The sequence below is a fragment of the Rhinoraja longicauda genome, chromosome 29 (assembly GCF_053455715.1).
Source record: "Rhinoraja longicauda isolate Sanriku21f chromosome 29, sRhiLon1.1, whole genome shotgun sequence".
In the NCBI taxonomy this organism is placed as follows: domain Eukaryota; kingdom Metazoa; phylum Chordata; class Chondrichthyes; order Rajiformes; family Arhynchobatidae; genus Rhinoraja; species Rhinoraja longicauda.
In genome coordinates, this window is record NC_135981.1 from 12,754,272 (window position 1) to 12,769,682 (window position 15,411).

General features: G+C 42.4%; 1 protein-coding gene across 2 annotated transcripts; it reads left to right on the top strand.

The window, feature by feature from the left end:
• The first annotated feature begins 4,112 nt into the window (after positions 1–4,112).
• On the top strand, positions 4,113–14,070 carry taco1 (translational activator of mitochondrially encoded cytochrome c oxidase I). 2 transcript variants are annotated; one of them, XM_078424543.1, is made up of 6 exons: positions 4,113–4,208; positions 6,339–6,667; positions 7,146–7,252; positions 7,785–7,915; positions 9,339–9,516; positions 13,200–14,070. In XM_078424543.1, the coding sequence occupies exons 1-6, from the start codon at positions 4,126–4,128 to the stop codon at positions 13,407–13,409; spliced, it is 1,038 nt and encodes a 345-aa protein (XP_078280669.1). In that variant the 5' UTR covers positions 4,113–4,125; the 3' UTR covers positions 13,410–14,070. The 2 variants fall into 2 exon arrangements, with proteins under 2 accessions (XP_078280669.1, XP_078280670.1); XM_078424544.1 differs by lacking the exon at positions 4,113–4,208 and adding an exon at positions 4,249–4,448.
• Positions 14,071–15,411: the final 1,341 nt, after the last annotated feature.

A 15,411-nucleotide genomic window follows, 5' to 3' on the forward strand; every position in this document is an offset into this window, starting at 1 on the left:
AGATTAGATATGTGGTGCTTCAACAATATACAAAGGGTAGTAACTATAAGAAGAGGTTGCACAAACTTGGGAGTGTTTTATTTCTCCTGAAGCCTTCCTTCAGTGGCTGAGTGGAGAATTGATAAAAGTGCATAGATTATGAGAGGTAGACACAAAATGCTGGAGTAACTCAGCGGGACAGGCAGCATCTCTGGAGACCGGAAACGTCACCCATTCCTCTCCAGAGATGCTGCCTGGCCCGCTGAGTTACTCCAGCATTTTGTGTCTACCTTTGATTTAAATCAGCATCTGCAGTTCTTTCCTACACATAGGTTATGAGATGCATGGAGAGAGGGTAGACCGTCATGACCTTTTTCCCCGGGTGGAAATGGCAAATACTAGAGCGCACAGCTATACGGCCAGTGAGAGAAAGTTACCAAAGACGTACAGGTATGTAGGTTAATTGGCTGGGTAAATGTAAAAATTGTCCCTAGTAGGTGTAGGATAGTGTTAATGTACGGGGATCGCTGGGCGGCACGGACTTGGAGGGCCGAAAAGGCCTGTTTCCGGCTGTATATATATGATATGATATGATATGATAAATGAGATATGTGGGGTAAGGATTTTTTAAACCAAGAGTGGCAAGTGGAAGCAGATATGGCCGTTTTAAAAAGGTTTTTACATACAGATGAACAGGTAGGGAATGGAGGGATATTTAAATTGGTATATTGTGCAGCACAGCAGACATGGTGGGCTGAGGGGCCTGTTCCTGTGCTGTACTGCTCTATGTTCTAACTATTGCCTGTTCTCCATAAGTGACAAGATCACATTTTCAGCACCAGTTGTTCTGGGTGAATTATTATTGGAGTAAAAAGAGTTCAAAGGTTCTCCAAAAGACAATTTGTGCTGATTGCTTATTTGGAACTAGATTGGATTTGAGAAAATGTATCCTGTGGCCAAACGCTTGTTTAGGAAGATTCATTTTGGGATGCCTGCCAAGGAGTTATATAATGTGTAATTATGTACATTTGAGTTTTGCTCGTCTGGTAAATGAATTAGATTAATTGAAATGTATCCAATCTCCATATAATTTCCATTAGTGCACTTAATTTAGCTCTGATAGATTAGTTATTTCAGAAATTATGTAATTGGGCAACAGTAGCAGGAATTAATGTACTGAACTTGCAAATTGAAACCTTGGACTGATTTCAGAAAAGGAAATCCAAATCACCATGGCAGCTGGGCCACTTAAATAGTTACATTATGGAATGAAAAGTTAGTATCAGTCACTGTGACTCAGTCTGAAGAAGGGTCTCGACCCGAAACGTCACCCATTCCTTCTCTCCTGAGATGCTGCCTGACCTGCTGAGTTACTCCAACATTTAGTGAAATAAGTGACTCACTATTCAGATCTACCAGAGTATATTACTAATCTTCCAATTGTCCACAGATGTACGGATGGTGCCTGACTACTGGAAAATTGGAAATGTTGCACCCATTTGCTTAAAAAAATGTAAACAAAAAAAGCGGAACTCCAGATCACTCACTTTGTCTGGTAGTAATAATCAGATAGTAATACCAGTAATAATCAGAGGCAGAATTAGCTGTCAAATTAATGTGTGGATTGATTAGAAAACCAACAATGGATTTTTTTAAAGGCAGACAGACATTTGCCTAACTTGATAGTTTTCTTTTGATCAAGTCACAGAGCCCATGATGAAAATATTTTAAGGTATAGAAAAATGGCTTAAGAAATGGGAAACAATAATAGGAGTGAAGTGTACACTTGAGTTCCCCAGGGATTGGTAGTTGTCTATTGTCTCTTCTAGTCTATTCAAATTATATTATTCACAAAATGCTGGAGTAACTCAGCAGGTCAGGCAGCATCTCGGGAGAGAAGGAATGGGTGACGTTTCGGGTCGAGACCCTTCATATACCGTGATGAATTGTGGAGGAAGTGAATGTTTAGGGTGATAGATGGGGTACTGATCAGTGGGGCTGTTTTATCCTGGTTGGTGAGGTGTTTTATGAGAGTCGTTTGCACTGCACTCATTCAGGGAAGTGGAGAGCATCCCACCATGTCACTTTTATCTGCGTTTATGAAAGGCTTTGACGACCTAAGAAAAGAGTAATCTGCCACAGAATGCCCAACCACTAATCTGATTTTATGCCCACGGTATTTATGTGGCTATCCAGTTGAGTTTCTGGTCAATGATGACCCCAGGATATTGATGGTGGGAAACTTGTTGATAATAATGCCAATGGTTGTTAAAGGTTAAATTCTTGTTCGGATGGTCATTGCCTGTCATTTTTGTCAGTGTGACTTGCCACTGATCACCACATGCCTGAATGATATTGAGGTCTTGCAACATGCAGTCTTGGACTGCTTCATTTGCTAAGGAAATGTAAGTGGAACTGAAAACATATGCAATCATTGACAAACATATCCATTTCTGACTCTATGCTGGTCATTGAAGTAGCTGAAGATGCATGAGAACACAACCCTGCCCTGAAGAACTTCTGCATTGATGTCCGAGTCTTGGTCCCACCATCTCCCTTAGTACGAGGTATGTCCCCAGTGGAGTATGTTCCTTGTGATTATTATTTGTCATAACAAGATCCCTTGCTACCAAGAACAGTCACTCAACCTTGGAATTCAGGCTTTTGGTCCACATTTGGATTAAACCTGTGAGGAGGGCTGGATCATTGTTGCTGGCACGGGCTCGTTGGGCCGAATGGTCAAATTCGGTTTGCACTCTGGTTTAAACCTCCCTCTGCCCGTCTCCCTCACAGCTCCCAGTCCTCTGTCCCACAGTGTAGGAAGGGACTTCAGATGCTGGTTTAAAACGAAAATAGACACAATGCTGGAGTAACTCAGCGGGTCAGGCAGCATCTCTGGGGAGAAGGTATGGGTGACGTTTCAGGTCGGGACCCTTCTTCAGACTGAGTTACTCCAGCACTCTTTTTATGCATTTCCTTGTTTCTACAAGAGTCAATGAGCCCCCATCATAAACATAATTCAAGAGATGCTGGAGAGCAGAGGTCGTTGGAAACAGCAGATAGGTATGATCTGTGGAGAAACATTCAAGTTGAATGACATTTCCACTGAAAGGTTTTGTGTGGAGAACAGAAACGTCACCCTTTGCTTCTCCAAAGATACTGCCTGTAGGAGCCATTTTGCGTTTAATCGTTATTTTTGCTTATTATTATCATTAACTTGTATCCTGTAGTTTGGACACTATAGAGTTAATGCGATGCTTACGTTGGGGAGGGGCATAGCTAGAGTGCGGGCAGTTGGGTACGTGCGGGAGTGTGTGTGAGCCGGGAAGTTCAGCCAAAGGCTCCGCCAAAAGATTCATTAGCCAAGATGTAATCGGCTGTAAATCTTATTGACAAGAAGATTAATACAGATTCCGCCAAAGTTATATCTGGCAATTCGTATCGATCGCATAGACTGTGGTAAGATATGGAATTTTACCTAGCAAATCAATAACCAGTCGATGACAAGAGATATGCCAATATGTTTATTGCACCTTCAAATAAATAGGACTAACTATTCAAACGTCAAGAAGGGTCTCTTATTTATATTTGCTCAAGTCATTAAGCTTATCATTTCACCCGGTCTATGCAAGTGGCAGCTTGGGAGCTAATTGATAGACGAGAGGCTGGCTGCTACACTGCCTGTCCCGCTGAGTTACTCCAGCATTTTGTATATTAAACCAGCACTGCAGTTCCTTCCTACACATCCCAAGATGTTTCACAGGACTGACAGTAGACACACTTTGATAGAGAATCACTCAGGGCTATGTAAGTGCACATGGCCAAAAAGATAACCCAAAGATGTTTTAAGGTTGTCTTAAGAGACGAGAGAGGGAGGTGAGTTTAGGAAGGAAACTCCGCTACTTAGGGCCTTGCAGTTGGCAGTCCCACTGTGTCAGGTTCAAAGATATCATTGAACTTGCTCCTCTAGTACCTTTGGTCAGGCTAGGCGACTACCGCGCATGCGTGCTTGCTCCCTTGCCGGTACCGCTCCAGTGCGCATGCACGGACTACGGCCGGCGCCGCTCCAGTGCGCAAGCACGGACCACGGCCGGCGCCATAACCAGTGCGCATGCACGGACCACGGCCGGCGCCGCTCCAGTGCGCATGCACAAGCCAGGCCGGCGCCGCTCCAGTGCGCATGCACAAGCAAGGCCGGCACCCGACGGGGATCGCTCGTCCACCGGAAGGTGAGTGAGTGAGGGGAGGGGAGAGGAGCAGCCGAGGCCCGCGGCCCGGCCTGGTCATGGCGGGAGCGTAACGCAGCGCGTTACCTGGGGATGCTGGGCGACACCCGGACCTCTGGGTCTTACCCCTCTTCGTTGCGACGGGCAAGATTAGAGCTGAAGTGGAACTCTAGGCTCTGGGGATCTTAGAAATGATGTCGTTTGTGCAATATAGAACATGATTTGGACGGGACTGAAATGTTGGTACGCTGATCATTAGGATTTTGCAGCCAATACATAAATTGTCGGAGTTGTGAATAGAGTGAGGTCGTCAAATGATTCAATAAGTAAGGTCATAGAGTTATATAGCACTGAAACAGGCCCTTCAGCCCAACTTATCTATGCTGACCATTATGTCTACCTGGGCTAGTCACATTTGCCTTCATTTAGCTCATATCCCCTAAACCGTTATACAAATGTCCTTCAAACATTGTAATTTGTACCTGCCTCTACAGCTTTCTCTGGCAGCTCCTCTACCCGGAGAAAAAGACTGACTTTTCATATTGTCTCTGCCCCTATGATTGTATAAACTGCCATAAAATCACATCCTCAACCTCCAACATACCAGGAAAATAAGTCCCAGCCTATCCATTCTCTCTATAATTCAAGCCCCCCGGTCCTAGTAACATCCTTATGAACGGGCCCAGATAGATAAAAGTCCCAAGACAAATAATGGAAAAAATACACTGAAAACTTCCTTTCTAGAACAATTATAATCAGCCTTGCTATACATTTATTCAGATTACTGTGCATTTTAAACTTGGAGCCCACAGATGGGAGATGGTTACAAGCCCTCCGGTCCTAATAACATCCTTATGAACGTTTTCTGTGCCCTTACCATTTCAATTATATCATTCCTATTGCTGAGCAGCCAGAACTGCATGCAAAACGCCCAAGAACAGCCTCATGCTTTAAACACAGTACTCAATAGATAATATAAACAAACATAACATTTCAATATACATCACTATTTCATGTGAATGACAAAAAGGCAAGGCATGTTAAACTTGGATTAGACCATATGGACTACAATGGACAAATAAATTGGTAGGGTCAATCATGCAGGTTGATCATGCAGATGGCAATCAGTACTCAAATGTGTTAGTCAATTTTATTCAATGATGTGTACAAGGGGCATAACATTAATGTTACAAGCAGGCACAGAGAGATTGGTTCAATAAAAATTTATAAGATACAAATTGAGAGGTTATACCTACCTGAAAAGAATGAGGAGATTTTGCCCCCTTTATGTAAAAAGTGATAGAAAAGCATAAGACGTGTTCTAATACAAGTAGTTATGAAATAAATTAATAGACTGGATAAACTTCCACTTCTGGGGATACCAAAGTGTATGAGTGGTACATAAAATAGTTAGCAATAAATCCAATAATGAATTTGGGATAATTAACTGGTGTGCTGAGAATATGCAACTTCCTGAAGGGTGATTAGCACTGATGTATTTTAGGGGAAATATGTGAAGGATTGAGCAAGGAGCAGAAGGCCATGGTGATGGGGTTGAAAGAAGAGTGGCAAGTTTTGTGGAGCATAAACATTGGGATAAACCAGCTGTGCCAAATAGTTATTTGTTCGTTATTCTAGTTTGTGCAGAATAGTAAACCTACTAGAACTAGGCCAGGAAGCGAGCGGGCAAGATCATCTCTGGCCCCTCTCACCCTGGCCACAAACTCTTCGAAGCACTTCCCTCTGGAAGGCGACTCCGGACTGTCAAAGCAGCCACAGCCAGACATAAAAACTGCTTTTTTTCCACGAGTGATAGTTCTACTCAATAACCAAAGTCTGTAGTCTCTTTTTTGCTCTGGTTTATTTTCACCCACATGTTTAGACCGTAATGGTGTATCCTTATTGTTTTGATGTGTTTATGCTTTATTCTTAATTGTTAACTGTATGTTTGTGTTGTCATTTGTGAGCAGAGCACCAAGGCACATTCCTTGTATATGCATAGTTGGCCAATAAACTTATTCATTCATTCAAAAAAAACAAATAATTGGAGAGATTCAGCAGATCAGGCATGATTTGTGGCTGCTATTTGCTCCTTCAGTCCCTTGTGTTCATGTTGTTCATCCTTTTTTGCAGCTGGTCAATCGGATTTGCCACCATGGCTAGAGTTGCCACATTTCGAAGTGTTTGCTTGCGGAATAGAAACTATCTCCTGTCGTCACTGTGGAATTCAGCAGAGTTGGTGGCAAAGCGCAGAGCTCTCTCACCAGCCTCCATCCCCCTCTGCGCCCAGGCAAGCTGCCAGTACAGTCTCCTAGTGCCATGTGCTGAGATCCACATGTCTGCAGCTAATCATGCAGGACATAACAAGTGGTCAAAGGTGAAACATATCAAAGGGCCAAAAGATACTGCCAAGAGTCAGGTGTTTGCCAAGCTTTCAATCATGATTCGCATTGCAGTGAAAGGTAAGTAGAAACAACTCGTGAATTTTCATTTTAACTGAATATGTGTTTACTTAATTTGCTATAATACATTTTATCCACTAGATTTATCTGGTGTTCATCCACCATATAACACTAACATATAATATATAAGAATAACACTAGCAAAACATTGCTGAATTTCTTATGAATATTTGGTAACATCTGTGCCTTGTATGCTATTAACAGCCTATGTCTTTACTATTTTAAATTGTATTTTTGTTTAGTCATGTTTGTTTTTGTGGAAAGCACTTTGGGCAGCATTCAATTGCATGAAAAGTGCTATATAAATAAAGTTGTTATTATTATTTGCTCTGAATAAAAATTATGGAAATATTTGATTCTAAGATTTTGTACTTTAAATTTCCATTGCACAGTTTTAACTACTGCAATAGGTTGAGGAGAGCTACCAACCTACTGGAGACCCAGATATGGATAGATTTTATTCTAATTCTTTTTGCAGAAGGTGGTTCAAATCCTGAGTTTAACTCTCAGCTGGCAAACCTCATTGAGCAGTGCCGAACCAAGAACATGCCTAAAGCATCTATTGAAGCTGCAATTAAAGGTGCAGTAAGTATTGCATTGCCATCTTGTAACTAATTCAACTCCTGTTGTATAGAATCTTTACTAAAAAGATTTCCTCGTTTCTCCTCTAATTCGTCTATCATTTATTTTAAATATAAGCCCCTCTGCTTTTTGACTCTTCTGCTCATGGGAGATTGGTCTCACCTATTTTCTCAAATTGCACCCTTATTATTCCCTACATTTCAATCCCCTCTATCGCAAAAAAAACAACAATTTCCAACTCAATGAAGTCCTTTCTATAGCAGGGCATGATCTGTACTCCAAATATGGCCTTACCAACATCTTATACAGCTATAACATCTTGTACAGCTATGTCCCAAGTCGGTAAAATGTATCCACTTCTTCCTTGCAGTGTGGTAACCAGAACTAAGTGCACAACCCTTGCAGTATTAAGAAGAGGGACGCAGTGCAGTGACATCCTAAGTCATTGCTGTGCGACGCACAACATTGTTAATGGTGCCTCTGATAGTATTTCAGCTTTAGCTGTTTATAATATTGCAGGTTTCTTATTTGCCAGAAATCCAAGGTTTCGAGCTACTCAATGTATGAAGCAAGAGGTCCAGGAGGGTCGTCCATGCTCATTGAAGTCTTCACGGACAACAACAACCGAACACTACAACAGCTAAAGAGCATTCTGAACAAAAATGGGTAAGAGCAAATTGAGGAACAGCTTTTCAGGGTTTGCCTGACGAGGCCCAATTGATGCTTGTTGCCAAAGCTGTACACAAATAACAGGTGTTGAGGGTTAGTGCAATGCATTGCCATGTGGGATAGATTTTGTTTGTAACCATCTCCCATCTGTGGGCTCCAAGTTTAAAATGCACAGTAATCTGAATAAATGTATAGCAAGGCTGATTATAATTGTTCTAGAAAGGAAGTTTTCAGTGTATTTTTTCCATTATTTGTCTTGGGACTTTTATCTATCTGGGGAAATGACATGGCTGCTTGCTTTGGTACGGGTGAGTCGTCAGGTTGTAATGCTACAATCATTGTGAGTGTGGGACAGCCCTTTATTTAAAAATGAACAGCCCCTTCTGATGAATGTCTAGTTGTTGCTTTATGAAGCGGCTTAGATGAGAAGGCGGGACAGAAGGCACGCATTTGTGTATTTGATAATTGTGTGTACTTTGCATTTCAAAAATAATTTGTTGGTAATGATCATTGTCAAATGGTAAACATCCCTCAGGTGGGATTACAGTGTTTTGAAGTGGGGATTAGGTGCTCATTTAGATTAGGTGTGGGTATCATTACTGACATCTGACCATATTATTTCACGTAGGAGAAAAGGTCTTGCATTTCATTTGATATTCATGTTGGGCTCAGAGTGACCATGTACTTGAGCTCACAATATCCTGTTGAAATCTTTGTTATATCTCAGATATGTAACGTTCTTTTTCTGCCAGGGCCTGACTGCACTCTATCAATAAGGATTTGAGCTCAGTTATGTTTTCTGCCCCTTTCCCTGGGATTTGTTAAGAATAAGTATAGCCTGTTAGCTTGGTCCACATCCAGCACTTGAAGCTGCTACTGATAACACCAAAACTCTATGCGTCACAAACCAGATCACATTGTTATCTGTTCCCATCCTCATGCCAGTCATACTTGACCTCGTATTCTTGTCTCAATTACTCACCAATCACATCCGATACTGAACAAAATTGCCAATATGCCTGTAACTGGTTATAATCCTGAGCCCATCAAACTGGATACTCTATCCATAGTCTGATCACACCAAATATAGTTACTACCTGCTGTGCACTCCGAACACTGCATTGCAGACCTCACCTCACGTCTTTCGTATCTTTGCACTTCCATGCCGAATACACTCAAACTCAACTTTTGAGCAGTTAGCTTCTCTTCTTCTCCAAGGCTTAAGATTGGAAAGTGATTTAGAGTCCTGTACGTGAAAGATTGACCAGATTATTTAGGGGCTGGTATTTTCAGATGACATTGTTTTAAATGATGTAAATGTATTGGTTTATGGAAACACTATTGTTTCAAATGCCTCTTTGGTTGAGTGAAATTTCATCAGTTTTGTTAAAACACCATTATGATGTGTTGTTAATGCCAGGGGAATGATGAGTGATGGAGCGCGCCACTCTTTCCAGAAGAAAGGGGTGGTGATGGTGAATGGCCTGGATAAGGACAGTAAGGATGTTCTGTTGGAACGTGCCCTGGAGCTGGCAATTGACTCTGGAGCAGAAGATGTTAAGCAGATTGAAGATGAAAAAGATCAAGTCATGCTGAAGGTGAGAACACATTGGTACTCCTCACAAAAAGACTTCAAGGTCTAACGTGGGCACAGTATGTCTCGTCACCACCAGCAGCACTGTAGGAAGGAAATGACGTGCCATCCTTGATGTGTTTAATCAGAACAAAGTTACATTAAGAGTAAAGCAAAGGGGATTACAGAGGCATGAGGCAGGAGCTGGCCAAAATTGACTGGAAGGAGGCCCTAGCAGGGAAGACGGAAGAACAGCAATGGCAGGTATTCCTGGGAATAATGCAGAGGTTGCAGGATCAATTTATTCCAAAGAGGTGGAAAGACTCTAAGGGGAGTAAGAGACACCTGTGGCTGACAAGGGAAGTCAGGGACAGCATAAAAATTAAGGAGAGGAAGTATAACATAGCAAAGAAGAGTGGGAAGACAGAGGATTGGGACTCTTTTAAAGAGCAACAAAAGTTAACTAAAAAGGCAATACGGGGAGAAAAGATGAGGTACGAGGGTAAACTAGCCAATAATATAAAGGAGGATAGCAAAAGTTTTTTAGGTATGTGAAGAGGAAAAAAATAGTCAAGGCAAATGTGGGTCCCTTGAAGACAGAAGCAGGGAATTTATTATGGGGAACAAAGAAATGGCAGACGAGTTAAACTGTTACTTTGGATCTGTCTTCACTGAGGAAGATACACACAATCTCCCAAATGTTCTAGGGGCCGGAGAACCTAGGGTGATGGAGGAACTGAAGGAAATCCACATTAGGCAGGAAATGGTTTTGGGTAGACTGATGGGACTGAAGGCTGATAAATCCCCAGGGCCTGATGGTCTGCATCCCAGAGTACTTAAGGAGGTGGCTCTAGAAATAGTGGAAGCATTGGAGATCATTTTTCAATGTTCTATAGATTCAGGATCAGTTCCTGTGGATTGGAGGATAGCAAATGTTATCCCACTTTTTAAGAAAGGAGGGAGAGAGAAAATGGGTAATTATAGACCAGTTAGTCTGACATCAGTGGTGGGGAAGATGCTGGAGTCAATTATAAAAGACGAAATTGCTGAGCATTTGGATAGCAGTAACAGGATCATTCCGAGTCAGCATGGATTTACGAAGGGGAAATCATGCTTGACAAATCTACTGGAATTTTTTGAGGATGTAACTAGGAAAATTGACAGGGGAGAGTCGGTGGATGTGGTGTACCTCGACTTTCAGAAAGCCTTCGACAAGGTCCCACATAGGAGATTAGTGGGCAAAATTAGGGCACATGGTATTGGGGGTAGGGTACTGACATGGATAGAAAATTGGTTGACAGACAGAAAGCAAAGAGTGGGGATAAATGGGTCCCTTTCGGAATGGCAGGCAGTGACCAGTGGGGTACCGCAAGGTTCGGTGCTGGGACCCCAGCTATTTACGATATACATTAATGACTTAGACGAAGGGATTAAAAGTACCATTAGCAAATTTGCAGATAATACTAAGCTGGGGGTTAGTGTGAATTGTGAGGAAGATGCAATAAGGCTGCAGGGTGACTTGGACAGGTTGTGTGAGTGGGCGGATACATGGCAGATGCAGTTTAATGTAGATAAGTGTGAGGTTATTCACTTTGGAAGTAAGAATAGAAAGGCAGATTAATATCTGAATGGTGTCAAGTTAGGAGGAGGGGGAGTTCAACGAGATCTGGGTGTCCTAGTGCATCAGTGAATGAAAGGAAGCATGCAGGTACAGCAGGCAGTGAAGAAAGCCAATGGAATGTTGGCCTTCGTAACAAGAGGAGTTGAGTATAGGAGCAAAGAGGTCCTTCTACAGTTGTACCGGGCCCTGGTGAGACCGCACCTGGAGTACTGTGTGCAGTTTTGGTCTCCAAATTTGAGGAAGGATATTCTTGCTATGGAGGGCGTGCAGCGTAGGTTCACTAGGTTAATTCCCGGAATGGCGGGACTGTCGTATGTTGAAAGGCTGGAGCGATTGGGCTTGTATACACTGGAATTTAGAAGGATGAGGGGGGATCTTATTGAAACGTATAAGATAATTAGGGGATTGGAAACATTAGAGGCAGGAAACATGTTCCCAATGTTGGGGGAGTCCAGAACAAGGGGCCACAGTTTAAGAATAAGGGGTAGGCCATTTAGAACGGAGATGAGGAAGAACTTTTTCAGTCAGAGAGTGGTGAAGGTGTGGAATTCTCTGCCTCAGAAGGCAGTGGAGGCCAGTTCGTTGGATGCTTTCAAGAGAGAGCTGGATAGAGCTCTTAAGGATAGCGGAGTGAGGGGGTATGGGGAGAAGGCAGGAACGGGGTACTGATTGAGAGTGATCAGCCATGATCGCATTGAATGGCGGTGCTGGCTCGAAGGGCTGAATGGCCTACTCCTGCACCTATTGTCTATTGTCTATTGTCTATAAAGCTTCCCATCAAATACTTGCTAGGTGCAGCATGGGTTAATGTTCCTTCCACACTGTTACATCAATATTCCCAGGGCCGGACCAGCTCAGTTTGGATAGACTGTAATATTTTCTGCACAGTATGTCATTTTATGCCCAGTGCAGATACAGCACAGGTTAAATGAAATATCATGAATGCAGTGTCTTGACCAGAAATGTTGACCATCCCTATGTCGTGACAAATGCTTCTTGACTTGCTGAGTTCCTCCTGCAGTTTGATTTTTTGCTCCAGATGAAAAATGAAACTTCCTCTGCACTAACCTGATGCTTGTTCTCACCTGCATCCAGTGAAGAGCAAAAATAAATCTATACAAGTCATCTTGTTGCATTTGTACCATCGTGATTCTTTGTTTTCCTTATGAAATTAAGAGTTTAATGCCACCTGAGCCAGAATTGGCGACAATTTTGTGATTCCAATTCCTGGAACTAAATGGTATCAGCATTAATTTTATGAAAAACAAAAGTCAGGTTTATCATCATCAGAGTGTGTCAAACTGCTGCGCAATCAACCAATTATTTCAGTACTGTGACTTTTTGAAGCAGAAAATAGCAGCCAATTTATACATTCTGATCTAGCGAGTCAAGGCTGTCTTCGCTGCAAGGGCAGTGTTCACTGCTCATCGCTGGCTGCCTGTGAGAAGATGGTACTGAACCATCTTTGGAGCTATGGTGACTTGCCCTGGGATGCTGATGGTGGCCAATGCTTTTTTAATAAACTGGAGTTAAATTCCCCAGAACCTCTAGTGGGATTTGAATATATCTCTGGATTAGTGGTCTTGACATTTTCAAGAACAATCAAAGTTTCAAAAATTCCATGATTATCTGGATTGATAGATATATGTTGGCCTAGACACTGAAAGCTGCCCTCTTAGATACCGCTGTGTGTCTACGATATTGACATCAACAAGGACAGGGTCACAGACCTTTAAGTAGTGTTTAATAATTCTCTGAAAATCAGTCGTGGCTCAGAAGAGTTTTTCATCTATTTTTGAAAGCAATCGCAGGGACCCAAGTTCAATGTGAACTGCCTTTGAGCACTACATTTGCCACTGCAGCTGTCAGATAAACCCTTCAGCACCAAGTGAAAATACGACAATGTGAGAAATATGGTCGTGCGGAATAGTTAATTTACCGATACCTCCACATTTTATAAGGTGCAGAGTTGCACTCGCACGGGACAAAACTAGGGAATACGGGGAAGATTTTTAAAAAAAAATTGTGTTAAATAAAACCTGTAAAGCACTCATGCCAATCATAATGTTTTCTAAATTATTTTTCAGTTTGTTTGTGACTTGTCCTCATTGCGGGAGGTACGAGAGAGGTTGGATTCATTGGGACTGCTGATCATTAATTCTGGACCTGAATTTATCGCCACCACAACGGTTCCACTAACGGAGAGAGATTTGGAAACAGCATTTTGCCTAATTGAACAAATCGATGAGAATCAGGACGTTATTAAAGTCTATGATAATATAGACTTGCAAAGTTAACTGCAAGAAGGAGAGGGCTTTTTGTGCATCATGAACAATTACCATGAATATCAAACACAGCTGAATACTGAGTTTGATTGCAGTGCACTGTATGTGGATCATTTCAAGTTTTTTTAAGTACTGCCAACAAACCTTTGCCTCAAAACATAAATATGCTGCGCAGTAAACTTACAGTTATGACTAATTGTAGGTACTAAACATGCATTTTTATCCATTGGTTTTCATCCTCTGCTGAAGGCTGCTGGGGTACAGTTCCACCAGCACCATGTGCTCTGCAGCCCCTCATTCAATTCACTAGTACATTGAATGAAGGGCCGTGCATGGCCCAGTCTATACAGTACTCATAATTAGGCATAGTTTCTTGTATGTTCATCAGCTAAACATAGGATATGGCCCGATGATCCCTGAGTTGGATTGGTCATCTACAGTCCTTGTCTGGCTTGAGAAGGTGCCATGCCCAAATTGCTGAGTCTTCAGAAGAAGGAGAAAATATGCCATTATTTTAACAATCTGAAATATTTAATTGAATTTCAATAGCTTTTGTGGGATTTTTTGTGAAAGATAAACATTTTGCTCAATGTAATGCATAAGTCAATCCTAAGATTACACCAGGCATCAAACCCTGGTGAATGTGGTGCAAATCGTTCTGAAATTCTCTGAATAAATAGGACATAACAGTAGCAAAATACTGCCAGTGTTTGTTTTTATTGACAAGATATTACTTAGTAGGGAGCACTCTATTCCTGCCTTGCAATCCCCAGTGTCACCTCTCTTTCCTACACCATCTCACCTTCCTGCCAAAATAAGGCATTATTGCCTGCTAACTCTCCAGTTGATAAATGATGTACTGCTCCTGCCAGCAGTTCTGCCAATGAAAGAGTTCCCAGAGATTTCTGCAGGTTAGTAAGAGGAGAAAAATGGAGTTGGGACAATTCCTCCTGATTCTTGCCTTCTGAACAAACCATTTGAGGGTGATACCTCTTGATATTCCCCTTGGGGCTTCCTGCCAATGCATCCATGAGTCAAAGTGGCTTCAGAGTTCTGTAAACTGCATAGTCGCTCTTTGGTTCCTCAGTGTTCTCTGAGAGTTAGCAGCTTGGTGTTCAACTTCCATATCCCGCTGTCTGCCTTCTGGTCCTTCTGCAGGGGGCAGGAAACACAAAACCTTCGTTGCAGGAGACAGATAATCATGGATCTGGAAAAAGCTGGAACTTCCATCCTACTCTTAATATATATAACGAGGGCCAAACAGGGGGCAGGTAGTTGAGATGTGAAGTTGATTGGTTCTGATTCTTGTCAATGAATGTGATCCTGCCAATAGAGTGTCCATCTATCAACTTGATAAGAATGTAGGTAGGATGTGTAGGAAAGAACTGCAGATGCTGGTTTAAATCGTAACTCACCGGGACAGGCAGCATCTCTGGAGAGAAGGAAAGGGTAAGAATGATAAGAATCATCCTCTTGATAAGAATGACTGGCAATCTCTGGCCCTTTAATCAGATATTTGCCACCAACTACCTGACTGGACGACCACAATATGTCAGGCTACAGAACTGTGTCTCGGACATGGTAGTGAGCAACACAGGGGCCCCACAAAGGACGGTCCTCTCTCCCTGTTCATCATCTACACCTCGGACCTCACATATAATTCGGATTCCTGCCACCACCAGAAGTTTTCATCTGACTCTGCCATTGTGAGCTGCATCAGTGAGGGGAGGGAAGTTGAAAGTAGAGGTGTAGTCAACGACTTTGTTGAGTGGTGTGGGCTGAATCACCTGCAGCCAACAAGACTAAGGAGTTAAAAGGTGGAGTTTCGGAGGAGAGCAACACCCCTGTCCCCTGTCTCTATCAATGGTGTGAATGTGCAGTTTACCAGGGAATACAAATACCTTGGAGTGTACCTGGACAGTAAAATGGACTGGTCTAGGAACGCTGAAGCCCTGTACAAGAAGGAACAGAGCCGTCTGTACTTTTTGAGAAGGTTCCACTCCTTCAACATGTG

Coding starts and splice junctions, on each gene's coding strand:
- taco1 (XM_078424543.1), top strand. CDS start 4,126: ATGCACAAGCCAGGCCGGCGCCGCTCCAGTGCGCATGCACAAGCAAGG. Junction 7,916..9,338: donor AGCATTCTGAACAAAAATGG/GTAAGAGCAAAT, acceptor TGTTAATGCCAG/GGGAATGATGAGTGATGGAG. Junction 9,517..13,199: donor AAGATCAAGTCATGCTGAAG/GTGAGAACACAT, acceptor ATTATTTTTCAG/TTTGTTTGTGACTTGTCCTC.